Raw genomic sequence first — 13,048 nt, forward strand, 5'->3', positions numbered from 1 at the left:
ATGTTTTAGGTTGCTGTTGCTTATAATATTGTTACATCTGGGCAGGTTATGGCTGCCTCTGGGTTCATTTGGAAGAACATTTCGCCCCCAAAAGTGAAATTTTTGTTGGCTTGTTTGGAATGGCAGTATTAAATCAAAAGCCTATCTCCAAAGCATTGGGATTTTGAATCACAGTAATTTGTTTGAATGTGTGTTTTGTTGGGAAGAAGTTAAAAATTTAAATTATGTTATGCTTTTGCGCCCTGTTACTTGGCAAACTTGGTTAAATCTATTGAAGTGGTGGGGTGTGCAATGAGTATCACCTCATAATGTTGTAGGTCTATTGAATTGGTGGAGAGGTTTTAAATGGAGGAAGCTGGAAGACAAAATCTGGAAGGCAATCCCATTGGCTACCTTCTGGTCTATATGGAGGATGAGGAATGAGTGCGTGTTTAATGGGAAACAACCTAGGATGGAGGAGTTGAGTGATTTGATAAAATCAAGAGTGGCAGTCTGGTGTAAACATGATACTGGAGATTGTTTTTAGTCAGTGCATGAGTTAGTAACTAATTTGCAGCAGGTGAAAAGGTGCTTGGATTAGATGGAGATTGGGTCTTGGTTTGAGTAAAATAGATTTGGAGAACATGGTGGATTTCAATGTGTGCCTTTTGTTTTGAATTGCTGTCAACTGCTATGAAGCAGAGGAGCCCCCTTCAGATACAGAGATATGCTAATTTGGTATGTCTGCTGCTATATGTTGATTTGTGGCTGCTGCAGAGGTGCATCATTGGGGCTACTGCTGTATGCTAATTTGGTGTGCCTGCTGCTGTATGCTAACTTGGGGCTGCCTCCAAATGTAGTGTTGTGCTAATTTGGTGTGCCTGCTGCTGCATGCTAATTTGATGTTTGCTGATTAGGAGTGCAGGTTTGAGGCTGTGTGCTACTGATGTTTGATACTGTTTTGACCTTCTGTATGCTGCTATTTAGGAGTCTACCAGTGTATGCTGCTGGTTGACTGCTGGTCTATTGCATGGCATAGGAGGTTTGTTGGTGTATGAAGATGATTGGAGGTTGCAAATAGGTATGCTGCTGCCTGTTGCTGGTAGTCAGTGGTTGTCATTGCTAAAAATTGCTTTTGCAGTTGTTGGAAGCTCAGTGGTTGGTTCTGGTGAAAGATTGTATGGCATAGGGGGGCTTGCTATTGTTGCTCTGGTCTTTTGGGTGTGGTTGTCTTTTATTGTGGTTGGTTACTCACAAATTTCTGATGGTATGCTATGATAGGGCGGACTTATCGGTACCAACTTAGTTGGGATTGGATTGTTTCGTTTGAATACTCTTTGCACTCATCGCTTTCTTTATTGATGTAATACTCTTTTATTTCATCAATAAAGTTTATCTTTTGATGATAAAAAAAAAAAAGGGAGAAATAATTAATTTTTGTCTTTTTTGATGTTTGATCTTCCATCTTCCAATTAACAATCCAACTGGTAACTAAACTAGTCCAATTAATTTTGCTTTCCTAACTTTAATCATGTGATAGGGAAGAGATTTGATAGGGAGCACTCTTCATTTTCATTTTTTGAGGGCAAAAAAAATTTTAAATATCTTTTTGGTGTTTATTTTTGTCGAATCAGTTTCTATTTCTTTAAAAAAATTTACAAAACTGATTCTGAAATTGAAACAATGTTGGAGAACGGCTGTTAATTTCAAAAATCCTTTTTGGTTCTTAAAAAATTTTAGGTGCCAAAGGAAATGCAAGTTGGTGAAGAGATTGTTAGCATGGTATTAAACGTTTGTTTGAGAACATTCCCAAGATCCACTTGTGCCATATGAGGAGTAGTTGTAAGGAATAATGTCACGCATCAAGCCTTCGAACTACATGCATATGCTTATGTATAATGAAGTGGGTGTTTATTACATGCATGCATGTGATACTGTAATAGTAGAGTTTCAAAATATTACAATCCAAACTACACAAAACCAACAGATGGAACTAACAAGTGCTGATTCTTTTTTGCAGAGATCTAGTTGGAAAACCAGACAACATGATCCTCCGGAAGGAAATGGCATATCGGAACAGTTCCCGGTTTAACCTTGAGCACTAGAAAGGCCAAGTGCTTCGGATTCCATGCCGATGTATCAGTATGACACACTGCCACTGCTTTTGCTTGTGTGCCGTCAGCACCGGCCATCGACACCATATATGCTTTCGTGGTGTCTGTTTTGTGGCAGTAAAATACAGCATACTCGTAGTTCTGCTTATGGCACACCACAGCTTTGCCGCCTGCTATCTTCTCCACTCCTGAAATACTATACTTCTGCAACGGAGTTTCTTTTTGTACCTCCGTGGAGACTGCGTGAGCGGTTTTCCCGAGCATTGAAGTGCTGAAATCAATCATCGATTCTAATGAAGTTGCACAATATTTCTCTTCTCCTTTGATCTCGGGCTCTTCACACTCCTTGATCGTTTTCTTCATTATCTCAGCTTCCATTGAGTTGGGTTTCACCGAAAAGTGATTTAGAATTTCTGGCAATTTGTCGGACGAAAAAGGTATCTTCTCCGAAACCTGGCGAGGTAAGAAAGTTGCCGCGTTCGTACCTTTAGTGAAGTGCAAGGTCATTTTCGTGCCGAGTTTCATGTCCTTTTCCAAGAAGAAAAGAGCTACGTTGGGGTTATCATGGAGCTGATCTGCAGTAGCAGCATAAATGTAATCGAATGGTGATATTCCAGGTACTTTAACATGCACCGATGTTCCTTTGTGGGGCTTTCCAGCGCTGACGTCTACGCCGACTGAGGTGCTTTTCTCTCCCATCAATTCTGCTAATTAACATGAAATATTAGAAGTGATTGTCTCCATGTGCATTATTTGCAAATTTGTACCTTCTATGATAGGCATTTGTCATTTAAACTTAATGGATAATATTGTCATCGATTCTAATGTACTTGCTTGATCTATTACAATGTTAATATTTAACAATATATAGAGAAACTTATAAAATCAGTTACATATTATCGTTGAACAGTAAGTTTTAGGAGCATAGACATGTAAAAATTATGTGAAGTCAGTTTTTTAGAAAATATTCTTGTGACTTTGTGAGTTTTTTCAAATTATGTTGAAGTTATAGAAAGATTTTGAAAAGGTTCTTTAGAAGTTAATTGTAAAATTTCATGATCTACGTTATAGGAACAAGTTTCGCCCAAAAAAGAGTTTCTTAATAATTGTTTGATCTTTTCAACAAGCAATTTTAACTTCATTTTGGGTTACTTAGACCTCGTTTGGTAACAGACTAATTTAGTAACTTTTTGGCTATTTGACTAAAATATGAGCTAAAAAAAACTAGTATGTTTGGGATGACTTTTTAACTTTTTACGAAAAGATATGCAAAAAGTAGAGAAAAAATAGAATCTTTGACTTTTTAATATGAGTTGTTGGCTTTTTGACTAATTTAATAACTTTTTGACTTTTTGGCTAAAAGGGAGGGTTCTCAAACGAGGCCTTAATGTTACTTAATGTATGCATGTATATTTACTACTAAAGGATATGTTTTACAAAACAGCAATGCTAGGTATCATGAAAAGTCTTTCATGAAAATAGTCATGAAAGATTTGTGACCTTTGGATTACACTTACAATAAAGCACCACACACTAATCAAGGTAATCTAAGGGTCACAAATTTTTCATGATCATTTTCATGATAAAATTTTCATGATCTCTAACATTTCTCTTTACAAAATACATGCCATATTGTTGTGCAACCAATTAATACTAAACACTTGTATATTGATTTGGCAGTAATATTAATTAGCATTTTTACAAAATTACTAAATTTCACATTTCCTCCCTATACTTTCTAGGGAACCACACAGTGTTTACAATAACAAAAAAGTTAGGAATCATGAAATTTTTTTCATGAAAATGATTATGAAAGAGTTATGATTCTTGGATTACCTTACTTAGTGTGTGGTGCTTTATTCTAAATGTAATCTAAGGATCACAAAACTTTCACAATTATTTTCATGAAAGATTTTTCATAATACCTATCATTACTGTTACAGTAATATTAAAAAAGAAGAAGGTGAAAGTAGTCTAGTAGACACAAATACCAACCAGGTTGTAGACTATTCTTGACAGCCATAGGCATGGGAGTGTTTGGCAACATGGAATTCCAGTAAGCTTCTTCAGGTGATAGAGCTGCATGGCTTGCCACCAGTGCCACCTGAAACACAAAGTGAACTTTCATTAGTTTTTCACACACACACACACACACGCACACACATCGAACATTCATAAATCCACGTTTTCCTTTTTTGTTTTGGTTTTTTCATGGAAAAGTGAACTTTCATTAGTTTGTTTTTTCTTCGTACTGAGAAAATATAGCTAGGCATACAAATACAACGAAAGAAATGTATTAACATACATAAATACTCGGTCTTGTTAGGTTGTGTTTTCATTCTCTCTTTCTGTATTTCATTTCTTGAAAACAAAAAAAAAACTTCTTGGTGGCTGTTTGCAAAAATTATTTTCGAGAGAAGTTTCCAAAAATTATAGGAAACACAAAAATGAAAACGATATGAAAGTAAATGGTGTTTTCGAAATTTTCATTTTTTTTTTTTTGAAAACAGAAAAAATGAAAACTAAACACACATAAATACATGTGTATATATGAGAAAGGAGGAGGAGGAAGAGGAGGAAGCAAATATAAAATTCCAAGAAAGTGTTTTCTATGTTTTGAGGATTTGGAAGCTTTAGAAACTCACAGAAAGAAATGTGAAGATGGGTAGGAGATGTAACTCCATTGAAGCTGTAAAACTGCCAACAGAAAGTGAAGGCAAAGCTCACTTATGTATTGGAGAGAAGGGGGTCGCAATATTTGTAAGTGAACATTAGGGTAGTGTTTGGTAATTGGAATAACCCTGAAATTAAATAGAACAATCATTTCTTAACTACCTTGTAGAATGACTCTCCCTTAACCATTCACTACCCAAAAAAAAATAAAATTAAAATTAAAGTTTAGAGACAAAAATTTAGGGATTAAATTATTTTTTAGGGATCAAATATTTTTGTTGTGAAAAGTGTTGTTATTATATTTTTAGCAACGGAATTAGACATTAGTGATGAATTATTATCCTTTTGGACTAAATTTTTTATCTAAAAACAATAAACTATTTTGAGACCAAATTTTTTGTCTCTAAAAGTGTATTTATTAGTGACATTTTCAAAATTTTGTTACTAAAAGTCTTATTTTTTACTTTTAAGGATGACCTTTTAGCGACTATCCTCACGACAATAGAAATTGATCCCTAAATATTTTTGTAACAAAATTTTCACTTTTAGAGATTAAAAATTTGATTTCTAAAACTCTCATATGTTATAATGCTTGTAAATGGTTTACATGTACATTTCATCATTTTTAGGCTTGGAGAGGAATTTGTGAAAAGAAAAGGAATATAATGAAAAATGTGAATGAAATATAAATTAAAATTTTGTTACTCTTCTCTTCTTTTCCTTTCTAACTTCTTACTTGACAAATCCTACTGAATTAAACTTGAGAATAAATATTCTTATGGAATGATCATTCTATTTTATATCTCTTTTAAGTAAACAAAACACCAAGGCCTCGTTTGGAAATATATTATTTTAGTAATTTTTTTAATTTTTTTGGTTAAAATATGAGGTAAAAAAAGCTAGTATGTTTGGAATGACTTTTTAATTTTTTACGAAAAGATGTGCAAAAAGTAGAGAAAAAATAGAATTTTAATTTTTTGTTATATGTTATAGACTTTTTGATTTTTTTTAATGATTTTTTGACTTTTAGACTGAAACTTTCGTATGCCAAACGAGGCCTAAACCAACTAGGCTAAGCCTAGTTGACCACTATGTCTTTCTTAAGGTTTAGTTCTTAAGGAGGTAAGGGAAGTTAAATTAAGAAAATTCAAGCATTTACTTGTTTTGCTAAAGGTGATGAGGTTTTCTCCCATAGGGGCCAATCTAACAACTAATAACGAACATTTACCATTAAAAAAAAGAAAGAAATAACAAATAAACAAAACACTACCTAATAGTGAGGTTGGGGTTCGTAATTAGTTTTTTAACAACTTTTTTATCTACAATTTTTCGTTTTTAGTGAATTAATTTTTTTTAAAATTCACTTTTTATAGACCTAAAATGTGAAAAAAAAAATATAGATTTTTTTTTGTGTTTTTTGTTAAGGAAAAAAAAAAAAAACAAACAAACATAACCTCAATTGGTAGGATACAAAAATATATGTGAGTGATATATGTGGTTCATTTCAGGGACATACAAAAAATACTTTGGTGCCGTTTGGTAATACTTACGTTTTCAGTTTTTTATTTATATTTACAAAAATTAAAAAAACTCAAATAAAAATTTGTTTGGTAAAATTTTTGATTTATAAATCAATGGTCCCAGTTTATAAATTTGGTCAAAAAATGAAAACACAAAAAATGTGTTTCCGTTTTTAGTTTTGAGTTTTTTTTTTTTTACCACCCAACACTAGTCACCACCCGCTACCCTTTTTCACCACCGTCTTTCGCCACCACCACCCATCACCAATCCCCCACCACCACCTGCCACCACCACTCACCACCCACCCGCCACCACCACCCGCCACCCGCCACCACCACCCACCTACCACCCACTCGCTACCACCACCCACCCTTCGCCACCACCACCACCACCTACCTGCCACCACCCGCCACCCGCCACTACCATCTACCGCCCACCACCACCACCACCCGCCACCTACTTTCCACCACCACTCAGCACCCACCTGCTACCACCATCCACCACCTACTTGCCACTACCACTCAGCACCCACCTGCTACCACCATCCACCACCCGCCACTACCACCACCCACCACAACCACCACCACTACCACCTACCACCACCACCACTACCACTACCACCACCACCCACCCGTCACCCACCTGCCACCACCACCCACCTACCACCACCACCACCCGCCACCTAACCGCCACTACCCACCACCACCCACCATTCGCCACACACCTGCCACCACCACCCGCCACCACCACCACCACCACCACCCACTCGCTACCACCTACCATCCGCTACCGTCACCCACCCACCCACCCGCCACCACCCACCACCATCCGCCACCCACCTGCCACCACCACTACCACCACCACCACCACCCACCACCAGCCACCGTCACCCACCCACTCACCCACCATCACCCGCTAACCCACCACCCACCGTCACCACTTTCCACCACCGTCTTCCGTCGCCACTTGCCATTTCTTACTCTTTTTTATATTTTTAAATTTTTTTAAACATTTTGTCAATTACCAAACGCGTTTATAGTTTATGTTTTTCTAAAAATAAACAAAAATCAGTTTATAAAATTTTTGTAAATATAAACTGAGAACGTTAACGTTACCAAATAAACCCTTTTAGTTAGGTTATGGATGATGATGGTGGTGAAGGTACGAAAATGTATAAATATTAAAATGTAAAATCATAATTTTTTTTTTATTTTTTTTTTATGAATATGTAATTAAAATTTGAAAACTCCACTCATATGTAATTTCTTCTTTAAGAAATATATATATTTTTGGAAATTTATATGTAGGTCTTAATAGGTAGATTTATTATCAAATAAGTCCTATGATAATTAATAGTATTTTTCATCAAGCATTATTAAAAAAAATCACTAATTGTTAATTTTCAGCGACAATTTTAAAAAATCGTCACAAAAAAAAAAACATTTAGTGACAATTTCAAAATTTCGTCACAGAAGAAAATCACTAATTTTAAGTTTTAGAGACAATTTAAACCGTGATAAAAAAAAAAGGGTCAATAATTGTCATTTTTTAATGATATATGTAAAAAATCGTCACAAAAATTATTTTTAGTGACAATTTTATTAAGACTTTTATAATAAAATTTGATGGGAATTAAATCTAACTATTAAGATGTATTAGTAATTTACTGTATATTTTCTTTTATTTGATTGTTTCCTTCTTTTCCACCAAACTCCACCCCTTCCTGTCCACTAACGAAGAGCACCTTCTCTCCACTCTTTTGTAACACCCAACACCTATATCACAGGAATATAAAGAAAACAAAAATAAGTAAATTTTTTTAAAAAAAAAATTATAGTTGAAATATATACATGATAATGTAAATATATTTTGTATTAGATTTTTGTGTTTGGAAATGTTTGATTATGATTTTTTATCATTTTGATGTAGTTTTGTTCTATTTAAAAAAAATAAAGTCGAAATTTTGTTTGAATTCGGTTCACCAAACAAACCAAGTTGTTTAGCCTATGATTTTTTGTTGAGCGTTGTTTAGTTTATGATGACCGAACATCATAAAGTTGTCTAGATAACTAAGACTGAACGACACTATAATTTTGTCACAATTTAGTTTGTTTAGAGTTGAACGACCTTGATTTGTTTGGGTCTAGACAATTACTTGATCGAATAAAACTTGAAAATATATATCGACCTCATCAATCACTTTTATATTGATGAATAAGGTAAAAAGAGAGAAGGGAGGCGGAGAAAGAGGGATGGAAGCAGGGGAAAAGAAAGAGTGTATAGAAAAGATGTAAATGTCATGGATGACGGTAAGTTTGATATTATGCGGTTGTAAAAGATATATTTTAAAATTTAAATTTCTCTAGGGGTGGAATTAAAAAAATAAGTGTAATAAGGTAAAAGCATGGTGTAAATAGAAGCACTTAGGTGGCAGCTTATCAATGGACTATTTTTTTTTTTTATCAGCAAAAAAAAACTTTATTGATGAAAGATCAAGATACAAAACAAGGCTAACATCAACAAAGCAGGACTGTACAAAAAGCATCATAGCTAATCAAAACAATCCCAACTAGGTTGGCACCGAAAAAAAAGCCTAATCATATGCTGGCACAAGATCCAAAATTGGTGAGATACCAACCGACAGAAAAACAAAGAAAGCATAAGGACCAATTCTTTAACAATTTCATCCATTAATGTCAATTGCGTTCCTTTAAAGAAACTTGTGTCTATAGAAAACATGAAACTTGGATCATTTTCACAATAAACTTCTATTGTTTAGCAAAGATTTTTTAATTACTTTAAATAAAAAAATAAAGAAAGTATACATAAATAATATTTTTAATTAGCTATTCCAGATATGTTTATGAAGTAAAAAAAAAACGAACTCCCATCCAAAAAGTTCACACAAACATAAAGTGAAAATATGGACTTGGTGTATGTGCTTGGCTAGGAGGTGCTAATAGACCCAAGTACAATGGAATCCTTTTGATAAATTAAAAAACTAATTTAATTTTTAAAAATATATTTATGTTTACGGGTGTTTTTTATTTGGATTAAAAAAATATTATCCTAAAAGATAAAAAATTATTTGGAAAAAAAATACAAATTTCCTAATATATGCAGGTTTTTTGACATAAGTATCCTAGGGATTGAATATCCTATTTCAATTTTGCTACGATGCAAAGTTGTGAAGTTCACATTTGGCTAAAAAAAAAAAAAAATCTTATTTCAATATCCTATTTCACATTTGGCTAGAATAAAATCGCAACTAAAAAAATGCAATTTTAGATGAGTTTGTGACTTCAAGTTGCCATATTGATGTCTATGGAAAAATCTTGGGTGTGCATTGCACACCATATGAATCCTTACATAAAATTACATAAGTTTTCACGAACTTACATAACTAATCTCATAAAAATGCGTAAGTTCAATACAAATTTGTGTAATCATATAAATTTTCATAAGTTTATGTAAATTTAGGTTCAACTTATACATTTTTATATGATCACTTAGAGCATCAGTATCATCCTCTTCAAAATTTTAGTCAAATTATAACTTAAAAAGACATTTTTCTATTTTAACTAGTCACCCACTGCATCAAGCTCTCGATTTTAACTTAATCCTATTAAAATATTTGTTATTTTTTTTTTATATAAAAAAATTGATGAGCTATCAACCAAACGATTCTTATGTTTTACAAAAGGTAAAACTGAAGAAAAAAAAAAAAAAAAAATTTGTCGTTGACTGGTTGACCGGCCAGACTTCGGGGCGGATGTCCGGTTACACCCAAATCGCGTGTTTTAGCGATGAACAGTTGCTCGCTTTATCAGACGAGTTACTGTAACAAATTTAACAAAAAATTAATTTAGAAAAAATTTGTTGAGACTGATGGATGGAGAATTTGATAATTTATTAGCTATATTTTAACTTTTTGTTAGTTTGAAGATACTGATGCTATGCTCTTATATAAATTTGTGAAAGTATATTCATCCGCTAAGCTTTAATGCTTGCCCTTTAGCTTATTTCTTGATGTATCTTCTCTTGTATTGTACTAGCTTTTGATACATTAATATAATCTTTTTTGCCGATAAAAAAAAAAAAAAAATCATAAAAACTTATGTGATTTAGGTTTGTACACGGTGTGCATTGCACACTGAAAAATCTCCCATTAAGCCAGATCGCTCCATGAAGTGGTTGTTTTCTTTTCATAAGGGAAAAAATAAGAAGAAAATAAAGTGTAAGGAAGTAAATTTTAGTAATTTCCTTTTTTGTTTTTAATAAATCAGAGATTTGAACATGATATTATTATTAATTTTCCCAAAAATGAAATGCATATAGAAATGCTCAAAAAGGATTATGTTTCTTAGGGAGAAGGATTATGTTTTGTGTGTAGAAATGAAGTCGAATCCTCAGATCATGTATTGCTTTGGTGCTCGGAGGTGTGGATGGTATGGTCTGAAATTATAAATTGGTTGGGTCTTGTCTGGGTGGTTCCTGGTTCTGTTAACTCGCTACTCGAATGGTGGCAGAGCTGGAGATTTAAAGGAGCTAAGAAAGTTGCATGGGATGTGATCCCACGTGCGGTTATGTGGTCAATTTGGGGGCTGAGAAACAAATGTGCTTTTGAGAACATTGAACCCAATTGGGAGGAGATTATCGATCTAGTTACGTTTTGGGTTGTGCTTTGGGCCAAAACGAAACCTGAGTTGAGGAACTTCACATTTTCAGATTTGTTATACTGCTGCCACTATGTGTCCAGCCGTTTGTAGCTAAGGTTAGGCTTATTTTGAAAAGTACGGCAAAAAAAAGGTTAGTTTATTGATTTTTTTCAAAAAAAGTGCAAAATAATAGAGAAGTGGTACGGACCTAAATAAGCTAATAAACCAATAAACTTCCTGTCCTACTTTCCCAAATGGTTGTAGGTTCCTAGTTTGCTTGTTGCTGTTTTTGGTGTGGGCTATTAGTCTCTTACCATTACAAAAAATTAAAGTTTTAGAAACTAAAATTTAGGGATAAAATTATTTTTTAAGGGCCAAATACTTTTGTTGCGAAAAGTGTTCTTATTATATTTTTAGCAACGAAAATTAGCCATTAGTGATGAATTATTATCATTTTGGGATCAAATTTTTTGTCTAAAAAAATAAACCATTTTGAGACCAAATTATTTTGTCCCTAAAAATCTATTTATTAGTGACATTTTCAAAATTTTATCGCTAGAAACCTTATTTTTGAGTATTCGGGACGAGCTTTTAACGATTACCCTCGTAATGATAGAAATTGATTCCTAAATATATTTTGCAATAAAATTTTTACTTTTAAAAACCAAAACATTTGGTCTAAAAGTCTTATAGATTGTATTGTACTGTGACTGTTTGTACTGCCTGATGCACTGCTGCTCTTTACTCTGTTTCATCTGCTGAAGTGCTTTCTAGCTTTGCTTGCTGGACTGATCTTTGGTGAATTTTCCTTCTTATTGGCAGTGCTCTTTTGGATGTAGTATGTTTGGTTTTGTATTAGTTCTTACTTCTTATCTTTTGTTTGGTTACTCACCAAATTTAACACTGTTAACTTATGATTGGACGTTTGTATTGGTGCTAAAATAGTTGAAATGTGTATGCTATAATATTCTTTGCACTTGCCCTTTGTATTGTTGTTATTATTGCTACTTTTGATTCATTAATAAAGGTTTTTTCTTTTGCCGATCAAAAAAAAAAAAAAAAGGCTCAAAAAGATAGATAGAGATGTTTAAAAAAATTCACAAGTTGGAACTAAAATGGTACACGCCAAAGTCTTTTTTCATCTTGAGTCTCTTTTAGAGTGAGAAAATCTATTCACTAATCAGTCAAATTATTGCTTGAATCTTCTTGCCCTAAATCACACTCAGTGATTTTTATTTAATTTTTTAATTTTTATCTCATGTGTGTAAGAGATCACTTACAACTAGGAAAGGGATATTCTTATAGATTATTTATACAAAATTTTTGACCAAAGCGACAATATCAGTGATATTTTTAAAAATATAAGCCATCTTGATTGACACTTTGTCTTCAAGAGATAAAATAAAAACTTACTACATTATTATGTACTGATTTTCTGTATAATTTTTTTATTTGTATATCACTAATCTAACAAATATTATGAGATTTATATGAATTTGGATAATTATAATCTAACAAAACACATTATACTAGCAAAACCGAAGAAAGTAACCATAATGGGAATAATAAATCAATTGGGCTATAACATATACACTCTTTATTAAGAGGTCAAGAGATCAATCATTGTTAAAGACAAAGATTGAGTTTGCTTATTTACTGATTTTTTACAAAAAGATGTGAAAAAAAAGTAAAAAAGTGATGGAACAACTTATAGTAAATAAATGCACTTATTTAGTGCATTGTCAAACAACCCCTAATTATCTGTTCTTTATTAAGGGCTTTTCTTTAGTCATTTATTTCTTTATCATGATGAAGTCCTTATATTGATATAATGGTCATTGGTTGCCAGTATTTGATTTGGATTTTTTAAAATAATTGATATCTAATTTGATATTATATATATATATATATATATATAACTTAAATATAAGAGTCTATTATTAAGGGAGAAATAATTAATTTTTACCTTTTTCAATGTTTGATATCTTCCAATTAATTTTGCTTTTCTAACTTTAATCATGTGATAGGGAAGAGGTTTGATAGAGGAGAACACTCTTTATTTTCATTTTTTGATGACAAAAATAATTTTAAAATATTTTAAAT

At 32.9% G+C, this 13,048-nt stretch overlaps 1 protein-coding gene across 2 annotated transcripts; it reads right to left on the reverse strand.

The window, feature by feature from the left end:
* Positions 1–1,771: 1,771 nt before the first annotated feature.
* LOC114272118 (BURP domain protein RD22) lies at positions 1,772–4,964 on the reverse strand. 2 transcript variants are annotated; one of them, XM_028213790.2, is made up of 3 exons: positions 4,739–4,964; positions 4,089–4,197; positions 1,772–2,800 (listed from the first exon to the last, which is right to left on the reverse strand). In XM_028213790.2, the coding sequence occupies exons 1-3, from the start codon at positions 4,775–4,777 to the stop codon at positions 2,004–2,006; spliced, it is 945 nt and encodes a 314-aa protein (XP_028069591.2). In that variant the 5' UTR covers positions 4,778–4,964; the 3' UTR covers positions 1,772–2,003. The 2 variants fall into 2 exon arrangements, with proteins under 2 accessions (XP_028069591.2, XP_028069592.2); XM_028213791.2 differs by having other exon boundaries at positions 1,772–2,797; positions 4,739–4,922.
* Positions 4,965–13,048: the final 8,084 nt, after the last annotated feature.

The sequence above is a fragment of the Camellia sinensis genome, chromosome 13 (assembly GCF_055761805.1).
Source record: "Camellia sinensis isolate YWXY chromosome 13, ASM5576180v1, whole genome shotgun sequence".
In the NCBI taxonomy this organism is placed as follows: Eukaryota; Viridiplantae; Streptophyta; class Magnoliopsida; order Ericales; family Theaceae; genus Camellia; species Camellia sinensis.

Excerpts from the sequence above, each read along its gene's own strand:
- LOC114272118 (XM_028213790.2), bottom strand. The coding sequence starts at position 4,777 with ATGGAGTTACATCTCCTACCCATCTTCACATTTCTTTCT. Across the intron at positions 4,198-4,738 it reads CCATCTTCACATTTCTTTCT|GTGGCACTGGTGGCAAGCCA; the intron begins GTGAGTTTCTAA and ends TTTGTGTTTCAG. Across the intron at positions 2,801-4,088 it reads CAAGAATAGTCTACAACCTG|CAGAATTGATGGGAGAGAAA; the intron begins GTTGGTATTTGT and ends CATGTTAATTAG.